Source organism: Equus asinus, chromosome 15, assembly GCF_041296235.1.
Source record: "Equus asinus isolate D_3611 breed Donkey chromosome 15, EquAss-T2T_v2, whole genome shotgun sequence".
NCBI classification, from domain to species: Eukaryota; Metazoa; Chordata; class Mammalia; order Perissodactyla; family Equidae; genus Equus; species Equus asinus.
This window is the reverse complement of record NC_091804.1, coordinates 27,915,782-27,928,191: the sequence shown is the minus strand read 5'-3', so window position 1 is coordinate 27,928,191 and position 12,410 is coordinate 27,915,782. Positions and strand designations below refer to the sequence as shown.

The 12,410-nt window shown below is 50.7% G+C and overlaps 1 protein-coding gene across 40 annotated transcripts in view; it reads right to left on the bottom strand.

Annotated features, from left to right (window-relative positions):
- Window positions 1-12,410, bottom strand: part of EPB41L1 (erythrocyte membrane protein band 4.1 like 1) — a 117,509-nt gene that overhangs the window by 37,435 nt on the left and 67,664 nt on the right. For all 40 annotated transcript variants that reach the window (XM_070485866.1, XM_070485842.1, XM_070485845.1 and 37 more), the window contains 8 exons: window positions 11,478-11,582; window positions 10,828-10,870; window positions 8,948-9,023; window positions 5,917-6,135; window positions 3,252-3,339; window positions 2,519-2,671; window positions 1,168-1,265; window positions 715-890 (listed from right to left, as the gene is read on the bottom strand). In XM_070485866.1, the coding sequence (XP_070341967.1) occupies window positions 715-890; window positions 1,168-1,265; window positions 2,519-2,671; window positions 3,252-3,339; window positions 5,917-6,135; window positions 8,948-9,023; window positions 10,828-10,870; window positions 11,478-11,582 (958 nt within the window). The remainder of the gene's footprint in view (window positions 1-714; window positions 891-1,167; window positions 1,266-2,518; window positions 2,672-3,251; window positions 3,340-5,916; window positions 6,136-8,947; window positions 9,024-10,827; window positions 10,871-11,477; window positions 11,583-12,410) is intronic.

The following is a 12,410-nucleotide window of genomic DNA, read 5'->3' as shown; positions in this document are numbered from 1 at the left end:
GTGGCTTCTGAACCTACAAACTCTAGTGTACATATCCTGGGGAGAGTCCTGGGCCTTGAGGGGTTATGATTTAGTAGGTCTGGCCCAGGGCCTGGGAATCTGCATGTTTAACAAGCTCACAGCTGATTCTAATGCAGGCAGTCCTGTGGACCACATTTTGAGAAGTCCTGGTCTGCTTGATACAGCATAATGCAGGGCCAATTCTTGTTGATGTTAAGGGCATATGCCAGCCTGATAGAAATAAGTGGAGAGCCCCATGTAGTTAGATGTCAATCAGTTCAATGGAACCAAAAGAATAACTAGGAACAACCCCTCAGCTTCCAGTCAGTAAGGCTTCACCAGCTCCACACTGCAGTCACAATAAACCATTCTCCTGGTAGGATGACAATCTGTGAATCACTAAGCATCTTGGGCAGAGGGCCCAGAAAACCATACGGTTGAACCTGGGACCCCAAAAGGCCATGACTCAGGGAAGTTCCCGGAAGTCCAGAGAGTGGTAATGTCACCTCCCAGCAGGAGTGATGCTGTAGGTTGGGTCAACCCACCAAGAGCTGCAAGATCTGCCCAGGTACAACAGTGCTCTTGGGCCACCATGCCTGGTGCAAATCAACTTGTGATGTGTCTACCACCTTTACCACTCATTCTGCAGAACCTGGCATGACCCCCTTTCCCTCTAAACACCACTCTTCCCCCTACCTCCAATTTGGGGCATACCTCCATCAAGGCTGCGGGACATGGTGTACCGTTTGCTGGAGGAACGCTCAAAGAAGGGTGCAGGTCGATCGATGAGGGCGCTGGCCTGGCGGGTCTGTGCCTGGGTCCTCCCACTATACCGGAACTTGGAGCCCATCACCAGGAAGCCCTTGGGTGGGGGCTCAGGGGACACCAGCCTGCAGAGGAGGGATGGAGGTGAAGAGAGGGTATCAGATCTCTTTTGCCAGGCCCAAGGCTAAACCACAGCTGACCTTTCATCCCATTGTCCCACCAGCTACGACAACTCTGAGTGGTCCAGAAGGGGAGAGACTTGGGAAAAGAGCAGGGGGCCTTTCCCAGAGTCCCTACTAGCTCCTCCTCCTCCTCTCTCCCCTCACAAAACACAGACATTGCCAATATACACTCACGGCCTCTGCCTCATCCTCGGATACCCTACCCCAGGGTCAGGCTCACCGGAAGAACGTGTGGTGCTCGATGCACACCTTCCACAGTCTCTTGGCTGACCGGTGGTTTGGGAGTTTAAAGCCAATTGTGCTCTCAAACTGCTCATACTACAAAACCAAGAAGGGTGGGTTAGAAGCAAGGCCTGGGCCCACTTTCACCACCAGTCCATCCTTTCTGAACCTCTTCTCAGGCATGTGTGACTCTGGCCTGATGATTCATTTACCCACTCATTTAATCAATAAGGTGGATTGAGCCCTTACTGTGTGACAGGTCTGGTGCAAAGTAACAGAGACACCCTGGTGACAGAGATAGAAGATTCTTGGGTGGGGGGAACTCTGATAATAAATAAGTGAACAAGATCATTTCAGATACTAACAAGGGCACAGAAGGAATGAACAGAGATGCGTGATGTGACAGAGGATAACTGGACAGGTGTGAGGGTCAGGCGCTATTTTAGAAAGGGTGATGAGAGAACACTCTGTAAACAGCTGATCTCTGAGCAGAGATCTGGAGGATGGGGAAGGAACCAGCCACGTGAAAAGGCGGAGAAGAGAATTTCAGGTGGAGGAAATATCAAAAGCAAAGGGCTGAGGGCAGGGAAGAGCTTGCTTATTCAAGGATCTGAGAGAAGGTCAAAGGGGTTGGGGCATGTGGGCATGGGACAGTGGGGCAGAGACCTGTGGGACGGGGGGTAGCCACAGACGGAGGTTAGACTTCAGGCCAAGAGCTAAAGGGAGCTCTTCAGAGGCTTAAGTGAGGGGTGGGAGTGGGGGTGGGTTCCACATGATCTGATGAGAGAGACTTTCAAGCTCTCTTTAGCAGCTATGAGTAAAGTGGCCTAGAAGGACAATGGAGGCGGGGAGACCAGTGAGAAGGACACTGCAGGGATGTAAGGGAGAGACGCAGCTGTTGGTGGCTGGTGAAGCAGGGAAGGGTGAAGCAGATGGGTTTGCAATTTATTCTAGAGGTAGAAACAAATGGACTTTTTGATGGGTGAGATGTGGAAGTGGGGCATACATGTTTGCATGTGTGTAGGAAGTTGTGTATCTTAGTATGTGTACATACTTGAGTACTACATGTAAGCAATTACATGGACATGCACATGTATTCACTGATGTGTAACCTGAATATATGTGGTTATCTGTACACATGTATGTGTGTGTGAGTGTGTGTGCAGGCACATACCTAAGGTGTGAAGTCCATGTAGAGATCCCCAGCAGAAGATGACTCTCTCCCTACCCAGCACCCCAGCACCCCCATCCAGGTATCCTGGGTAGGAAAAGACCTAGGCCCAGACGCCAAGGTCCTCTCTGTTCAAGTCATTTCCAGCGAGGAGGAGGCATTCCCACGGCAGGCTCACCTCCCCAGGCCGGATCTTGATATAAAAGTTACTCCTCTTGTAGGAGATCTTGAGAATCTTGGGCCAGGCGAAGCGGTTGATTCTCAGCCGGTCCCGGTAGATAAGCAGGCCATTGGCACAGACTCCTAACATGATGTCGATGCCCTCAGAGTCCTGCATGAGAAGGGACCATGAAATGGCAGGCCTGGAGTCCACACCTGGGGGCAGCCTGCCACCCACCCAGAAACCCCTCCTTGAGCTCTGCTTGTAACGAGCCCTCAGGAGCAGGGCTAGAACCTGCATGCTGGACCCCCTGACCAATCTCTCACAGTGATGCAGTCATTCACTCATTCCTTCTGTCACTTATTCACCGGGTCACTTGTTTGATCATTTTCTCTGTCAATCCCTCAATCATTCATTCACCCAGAAAACACTTAGTGGTACATATTTGGTGCCAGGCCACGTGCCATGTGCTAAGGATACAGAAATAAATTAAGGCCTATGTCTTTCCCTAATGATGCTCCCAATCTAGTGGCGGCACAAACAGGTACACAAGTAAATATAACACGAGAAGAAAATGATAAAGATCATGGGAAAATAAAGGGTTTTCAAACTTTGAGGAATGAGAAACAGCAGAGAAGGCTTCAGTTTGAAGGGAACACGGGGTCTGGCACAGCAAAGCCTCTGAAAGAACCTGATAGTGCATTGGGGGCACCCCCTCAGACACTAGGGGGACCCTGGGACCCAGTGGTACCTTGGCATGGTGCAGGTCTACTCCATACATGGAAAGCTTCTTCGCATTCTCTAGGAAGTGGATTTCTGCTTCTCCTGGGGTCATGCCCCTAAGGGAAAGAAAGCGATCACAGATGGCCGTGGAAAAGGCCCAGGCCTGAGTCCTGCTGCCTGAAGGTGGTCACAGTCAGAACCTGTGATTCTAGGAAGGCAAACGTTCTGGAGTAGGCACGTGGCTGGGCCTCTCTCAGTCCTGCCCTCTGCAATCAGTGCAGGATGGTGGACACCTAGACCCCACTTCAGTCCACCGAACCCCGTTCCCGCCAAAGCTCAGGTCCAGTCTTGTTTCCTCCAGGAGTATTCAAGGGCTGAGCTGGAAGTCAGGATTTTTGCCTCATTCTGCCACTGAGTTAATTGTGAGGCATAAATTCTGTTTCTCCATGACTGTGAAACCAATGCGAAAGGCATTGTTCATTATAATCACCCAGGGGCTCCTACATTATTATCCACATAAGATATTTCTCTCAGAATTTTGTATCAGAAACCACTTAATCTCCCCTGAGAAAGAGGCGCACATTCTCCTTTCTGAAAAGAAGAATTATGTAATTCATCGAGTTCCTTCCTTGCTTTGGCTGCCAGGAAACTGTAAACTTTACACTTAGTCACAGCTAACATTTACTGAGTACTATGTGCTGGTTACTGTTCCAAGCACTTTACATGTATGAACTCATTGAATCCTCACAACAATTCTATAAGGTAGGTATTATCATTATTCCCACTTTACAGATGAGGAAACTGTGGCACAGAGAGGTTGAATAACCTTCCTGAGGGCACAGAGCTATTAAGTAGCCAGGTCAGGATTTAAATCCAGACACTACGGCCCAAGAGTTTGTGCCCCTTCTCAACCACTTCACTTACGTCTGTCTCATATCCTCTGGGCCTCGGGTTCCTCTGCTTTGTCTACCTCAGTGAGCTGTTGTGTGAGATACCTGGATACCAGGTGTCAATGTGCTTTACATCAAAACAGCTGGAAAAGCTAAAGGGATGGCCATTAGTATTTCTCCAGCCCAGAATGATCTGAACTTCTTCCTGTGAATTATTAGGTCTCTCGCACATCCCTAACACATCTTGCTACCTATAACAGGGAAGACAGAGAGATGCCAGGCAGGCCATCACTCCCTATTCTTGAGCCCAAGGCAACACTGCTAACCAGTTGCATGGCTTCAGTATCCCACTCAACACCATACGACAGCAGCCATTGCTAGCCAGAGTTGACGCGAGAGTCTCTGAAAGACACATTTGCCACCCCAGACCTAGCATTCCATCACATCCCAGAAGGTGTCCTTCTCCACATACACAATCCCTCCACATCTGGCCCTGGGCCTCCTCTCCAGATGCAGCCCCCAGGACACAACCCTCCACATTCCCTCTATCCTCACTAGCAATGAGATAATACCACCACAGCCCTTCCCATTCGCACAGCACTTTATAGTTTATAACACACATTCACATTTATCACATTGGGTTCCCATAACAACCCTGGACTGAGAGCCCAAAGCAGCCCTTCAGCCTGACAGGACTCTAGAGACCATGTAGTTCCAGGGGTTCCTCCCAGCGAGCAGTATGACCCTCACATCAGGCATTTGGAAAGCGGGGGGCATTTTGGTTGCTACAGTGACTGAGGGGGTGGTCTGGGTATTTGCTGCCTGGAGCCCAGGGATGCCAAACATCCTGCACAATGACTTCTCCTGCCCCAAATATCAATAGTTGAGAAACACTGATAATCTAAGTCCATACATATACAGTCATGTGTCACTTAACAATGGGAATACATTCTGAGAAATGTGCCATTAGGCAATTTTATCATTGTGCGAACATCATAGAGCGTTACCTACACAAACCTAGATGGTATAGCCTACCATACACCTAGGCCAAATGGTACTAACCTTTTGGGACCACTGTCACGTATTCGCTCCGTCATTGATCAAAATGTCACTACGTGGCACATGACTGTTCAGGTGAAAAATGGGGCTGACAGGTCAAATAGCCAGCCCACAATCACCCATCTAGTTAATTATCTTGCAACTCCTGGAACAACGTGCTTTCCACTCACAATCAACTGTTCAACCCATCAAATCACAAACAGCAACAATTATAGCCGACATGTAATGTGTCTTTAATTTGTGCTATTTAGTCCTCCCAACAACACCACAAGGCAGGTTTTATTAACCCCCACGTTGAACAGATGACGAAACTAAAGCACAGGGAAGAGAAATGACCTGCTCGACACCCCTGGTTAGAAAGTGGCAGAGCCAGAATGTGAACCCAGGCAGTCCCTTTAGAGTGCAAACTTTTGGACTTTATGTGCAGATCAAGACATCAGGACCCTTACCCAGGGACACACAATCATGATTATCTCCAGTTGGCAGATAAGAGACTGATTCTCAGAGGCCAAAGACACAGCCACATAGAAGCTTAAGAACCTGAGGCCCCCAAGAGGTCATTTCAGGTCACACAGTTAGCTACTCTCATTCCCATTTGATGAGATGATTTGCCCTCAGATGCACCTCAAGTTAGGGGGAGAGCCAGGTGGGGTACTTACGGCACAACATCTGGAGGCCTAGCAGGGAAAGTTCTAGTCAACTGGCCGAGGAGCCAGGGAGGGCCCTGGGCGGAGAGCCTCTCACCTATACGTCTTGTGCAGCTCCATGATCCTCTCCTCCAGCTCCCGGGTCTGGTTAGGGGCGAAGCGGAGCTCGCTGACATAGTTGCCCACATGCTCCTCAGCATCATAGTCACCCAGCTCAGCCTGCACAGCGTAGGAGCCCAGCAGGGCATGCGTGACGAAGGAGCAGGGCAGCCGGCCCGTGATGATGTCCGCCCGCAGCTGCAGGCACAGGTAGTATCTGGAGACAGGGGAGAGCGGGCGTAGGTACGGGGCCGCTCCCTCCCTAGATGCCCCCAAGCACAGCCGTCCCCTGAGCCACCAGAACCAAACTGACCAACACTCAGTTCGGTAGGAAAGGAATGGTCCCAGACACTGGCATTCTGTGTGTTAATAATTTGGGTGTGTCCTTTAGACGGTTTTGCACCATTTCACATGACTTGAAACATTTCTGTTCATTTCTAAGTTTGAGAAATTTTTCCTACTGGGGGCATTTTCCAATTTCTAACTCATTTTCAAGCTAAATAACACTGCTTTGCTGGTTTGGCCATTTTTTTTTAATGTCATATATTTTTAATTATTCTTACTGTGGAAAAAACGTAAACTTCAGAGGTGACTCTAAATTGCCTCTTGATGTCCATTCTTGGTCCTAATCCCTTCCCCCTGGAGGTAACCCCTGTTATCACTGTGCTGTTTTACAGCTTTTTCCTTCACGGACATATGGCAACGCATTGTGGTTTTGATTCGTGGGTGTTTTGAACATGCCAGGGCTATCAAATGCTACATCTGATGCTACAGCTGCTCTTTCACACGCAGCTATGTGCCTTACAGCCCTTCCCAGGTCAGCCCATGCAACTTGACCTCATTCATTTTAACTTCTGCACCATACCCCACAGCCCAGATGGACCTGTTGGCCAATGTATCGTCAAAACTTTTTTCATCTTGCCTCCAGCTCTAAGTGAATTGTCTAAAAACAAATTGGTTTAAAAGAAACATTTCCAACCACTGGGCCATGATTTTTTATAACTCTTATGCACACTTGGATGATTTTATAATTTTTAGAACCATTTTAAACCATTTTTTATTGCTTTTTCAGTTATTGTGTATTAAAAAAAATGTTTCAGTTCTTTCTCAGCCAGCAATGCCTCCCTGCCCATTTTGCTATGTTTCACCATTTTTTTCAATTGCCTATTTCTTTTCCTCTTAAGTGGCTTTCACTTAGTATAATTTTTACTGCTCCATGACATTATTTTGCAGTCTGAACTGAAGCTCTGGACAAAAGCATGCGCAGCCTCAGTGTGTGCTCAGGGCCAAGGCAGAGGCTCAGAATCAGCAGCAGCTCAAACATCACAGGCACCAAGCGTGAGCTTGTGGGCGTTTTGTTCAAGTCTGAAAACTCAGAAATCACTGCAAAACACTCTGACCAATACTTCATTTCAATCAATTTGTCATTTTGACCAGTTTACTTGGGCCTAAATGTTTTTGACTAAATCAGCTGCTACTACCACCCCATCCCTGGGGTCATCCACGTTAGGCAGGGCTAATTCCCTCCTGGTATCCCTAGAAGCCCAATGCCCAGAGACGGGCACAAAGAGGAGAGGCATCAGCAGGCAAGATGAGGGAGGGGGTTGAGCTGGTCTAAAGCTCTCAGCCATCTTGAGGATGGAGTCCAGACCCTGCTGCTGAATCGTGGCCCCAAGCCGACCTCAGGGCTTAGAGCAGGGCTGATGAGGCCAAGGCCTCGGGCCTGATCTATTACACGGACATCTGTCTTATCTCCCAAGGCCAGAGTCGGCATTTTGACCTTGGCCTGTTGCCTGGCAAACAGGCAGCCGACATTAAGGAGGGACCCAGTGGGAGGGAGAGGCTGGCTTGGTTGCCCCTCTCCTGCTGTAGGAATAACTCCAAGCCCACATCTTATTGTTGGTAGGCACGTAGGGCCCAGCACATGGATGACACAGCCCCAGGATCTCAGGAAGTAAGATTCTCTCTTTGGAAGGGGTTTAAATAAGGAGAAGGGTCTCTCCCTGTTCTGGTTTTAGAGACAGGATGAGCCCCATAGAAGCTCTGATCCTGAAGGATGCTTTGTACCCCCTTCCATCTTCACGTCATATTACCTACTGGCCCTGAGGCACAGTGAGACTGCACATACAATCCATGTTCACCCTCGCAGTCTGGGCTTGCCTCCATGGGGGATCACATGCCTCACTAGACAACCCCCCCACGCCTGATGTGTGCACAGAGTAGCATGCAGGACCAGATTCCCATGTGCAAAGGCATCTGTGACCCACTCCTTCCTTATCCCCAAAGTCGACAACTGGCGGGCCACCCAGTACATCGGCCTTCAGATATGTTTGGCCTGTCCCACTTAGAGATGACCCACACCATTTTTCTAAAAAGTTTGAACTAGTTGCCAACATTTAAAAACTGTGGTTTTTACTCTCAAATCTCTAACTTCACTCCAACAATCGGGCCCAATTCCCACATGGCAGTGATTGCCCAAGCTGAACAATAACTGTTTTAGGGCTGGCCCGGTGGCTCAGCGGTTAAGTGCACACACATTCCGCTTTGGCAGCCCAGGGTTTGCCGGCCCAGATCCTGTGTGCGGACATGGCACCACTTGGCATGCCATGCTGTGGTAGGCATCCCACGTATAAAGTAGAGGAAGATGGGCATGGATGTTAGCTCAGGGCTAGTCTTCCTCAGAGACAGGAGGAGGATTGGCAGCAGCTAGCTCAGGGCTAATCTTCCACACACACACACATACAAAAACTGTTTTAGATGGCGTCTGTCCTCTGAATTCACATTGGTCCCCACTGCTTCCTGCGACATTTCCCCCTCTAAAGTCAAGGGTCAGCTGCCATTGGCCACTGTGTTTGTATCATTTTCTCTTGCACTGAGTCAGCTTCCTTTGTTGACGGCGTCTGCCCAGCCTCAGTAGGCATCTGAGTTTGCAACTGCCATCATACACCATCCTGCATCTCCCAGGACCAGGTGCCCTCACTCCTAGTCATATGGCCAGTACACCTGCCCACTCCCTCCATGGTCCTCACCTTGTGATGTCTTCGGTCAGCTGAGCAGGGTCAGGGGGGTAGAACTTGACTGTGAAGGCAAAATTCCAGGGGCTGCCTGAGAGGAGAAGATGGGGGAAAAATCAGAGAGGCCCTATCACCCAAGTGGGTGGCCTAGACGCACCATCCTATGGGCAATTTTTAAAAGTCTTCTCATATCTAAAATCTCAGGATGGTCCAATCAGGGGGTCTGGAACATTATTCCCACTTGACAGCTGAGGAGACTGAGGCCCAGGGTAAGAGACTTGTGAACTAGCAGTGGGAAGGAAGGTAGAAAGAAAGAAACCAATGGTGCATGCTGGGCACACCGTTAATTACTTTACAAACATTGCTTCATTAAACCTCACAACAACCCAAGAGCAAGTCCTATAATCATCCCCATTTTGCAGATGAGGACACTGAGGCCCAGGCAGTCAGGTGGCCAGCCCAAGGTCACCCAGCCAGGAAGTGGCAATGCTGGGGTTCAGAGCCAGCCGCCACCCGGCTCCAGAGCCCGTACTCCCTCCTCTACACCAAAATCTATGGCACAGGATGTTGAAGGGAAGAAAACACATCTAGAAAGTACCATGCTAAACAAGTTTCTTAACTTTGGACTTCTCAGAGCCCTCACTCTGCCATTGTAAATTGCAATTCTCTCTTTGCGGGGGCTGTGGGGATGAGGGACCGACTCCCTGACCTGGGGAGGGATGCTGAAGACTGATGATTCTGTTGGCTGCTTCTCTTTTCCAAGCTTCTGGTCCTTCTCAAACACTGCATACTCAGCCACTTGTACGTGTTTTGACTCTTTTCAGGCATGAGAGGCAGGCCTCCCAGCTGGGCTGGGACACCTGGGGACAGCCTGAAGCCTAGGCCTAGGACCCTGTCAGCCCCAGAGGAGCGTGCTCTGTCTGAGCGCCTGCCTCTTTGCCTCCAACTTACAGGAGGCCTACAGGAAGAAATCCTTGAGCCCACTCGTGCAGAATCAGCTGGCATCCCTGGGCACAGCTGCCTGCTGTCATGGCAGCAGGCTCCCTACAGCTTTCCAGCCTGGGGACAAGGGAGCCTAAGCACAGCCAAGGGGAAGTAGCCCTCAGTGGAGGCATCTCTGCCTCTAGATTCCAGGCCTCCACCTACTGCAAGCCCCCTGGCCGAGGCCACCTACCTCTCCCTTCTGCCATTTGAAGGCTGCCCCACCCCTCTCAACATGTCTTTTCTTTCTGGGCCAGAAAAGACAGGTTGTTGGCTTGCTCATCTGTTTTCATCTCAGGCCTTGAAAAGAGTGCAGGATGGCATTGGGAGGCCAGGGCTCAAGACCTGGCTCAGCCAATACCTTGCTCTGTGACCTGGGAAAATAACTGCCTCTCTCTGGGCCTCAGTCACCCACCAGTAAATACAGCAGATGGCCAAGATCAGAGACTCGCCTAGCCTTCCCAACACGTTAACTCCTATCACTTGGCAGTGGCCTCTGGAGTGCTGTGTGGACAAGGATTCTGAGCTGAGCCAAGAGTCACTGAACACTGAAGCCTGCACCGGCCCTGGACAGGAGGGTGGCTATTTTCAGGCCATCAGTCTGTCCCCTTGTCCTAGATGACTCTGCAGGTCCCTTCTAGCGCTAACATCCTGAATGCATCTCTGACTCCTCTGCTAACCTGCTGTGGGACTCTAGACAGACATTTTTCTTGTCCCAACCTTGGGCTCCTCATCTGTAAAGCAATGGTAAACAGTCATTCCCGCCCTGCCTTTCTGAAGATCTGCCACAGCAAATGAACTCATGGGTCGAAATGCACTTCCCAAAGTCATTGGGAGCAGCACAACTGGGGCCCTTGTGGCCTGGAGGCCCCGCCCACCCTTTCACCATATTCCAATCAAGGCAGGCCACTCACTCCGAATCTGCTTCTTGATTTCCTTGGAGGGGTCCAGCCAGTTCTGCAAGAGAAGATAGAATTCTTTAGAGGGAAGATGGAGGAGAAGACAGGATAGGGCTATGAGAGAAGCAGCCTGAAAGGCCCTTTGACAGCTCCTGGCAGGGAACACCCTTCTCTGGTTGAATCGTCTGGGCCCTTTTCCTCAGGACCGGGAGGTGAGGGAGGGAATGAGGCCTGGATTTACCACAGGGCGTGGGACCTGGGGCCCTGGGGCTGGCACTGCCCTGAGACAGCACAGTGAACAGACGATGCAGCTGTGGTGGGACTGGTAGGAAGGAGGAAACTCAGCCAGGAGCCTCCTAAGGGTGGGGAAGAGGTGCTGGGGTGAGTGCCTCAGTTCCCCCAGGAAGCAAGGCCATGGCTCTCCAGACACCCATTTGGGAGTGATTTCCAGATCCCCAAGAAAGGTTTGGGTTAGAGGGGTGGAGACAGAAAACTCATAACGGATAGCACTGGCTGAACCTTGGGGATGTGCAAACAGAAGGTGCCTAATGAAGATCTGAGGACTGACAGAAGCCATGGGATGTGGCCAGGACTATAGGGGCCTAAGGAAAGAGGTCTCCCCTACAGCGGGCCTTCCTGTCAGCCCCACGCCCCAGCCCAGGTACCTTCTGGCTGTCAGCATCACAGAAGGTCAGGCCAAAGTAGTCCTTCTCCAGGAGGTTGAGGTGCTCACAGACCAGGTCAAATAGCACCTGGCCCCGGCCATGTTTCTGAAGAGGAGAGAAGAGCTGTGTGAGGCTGGGACATACCTCAGGGTGGGGTGGGGAGACACCCCAGGCTCCACCAGGAGACCCTGAAAACCCCTAAGGCACTTCCAGCATCTGGAGAGGATGTCAACACTCCTGCCACCCACCTGGCTCAGCTCTCCAAGTCCTAAGGGATCCTGCGGCGACACTAATGCCCAGCTCATCGACTACCTTTTTCCAAGCCCTGGTGGGGTCCTCCCAGATCTTAGACATGCTTGTGGGGAGAGGGTTAGAGTAGGGGTGGGGAAGTGATTAATTTCTCCTTCCTTTATGGCGACTAAGAGAAGGAGGCTAACTTTGAACCCAAGGAGCAGAAAACTAAAAGTCTAAGCTTTGGGTGTGAGAGGAAGAGAAGAGCCACCTGAAATATGACGGAAGTGGGCAGGGGAGAAGGGGAGGGCCTGGGACGCAGGGTCCCAGAATGACTCTCCTTCCTGGCCCCATCCTTTACACTAAGTCTGAGTGAAATCCAGGACAGCCAGCCTGGAGCGCCCTCACCACACCCAGGCAGCAAGTGAGGTCAGCCTTGGCTGGAAGCAGCACTATTAGAGCCATCACCACGCCCCACCCCAACCTCCCATACAACAAGCCGTGGTACCTCTCTGAACACCACCTGGGCCTGAGGATTCAGAATGACAAAGCCCAGAACCTGCTGGGTACCCTAAATCCACAGGTGTGAAGATGAGCACCAATAAAGGATCACAGGGCAGGGGGAGTTGTGAAGTAGTCACTACTCAAAGAGGCAGGGGCCTCTAGAGAGACGGTCAGGTCCCTGCAGGTCTGGCGAGGTCA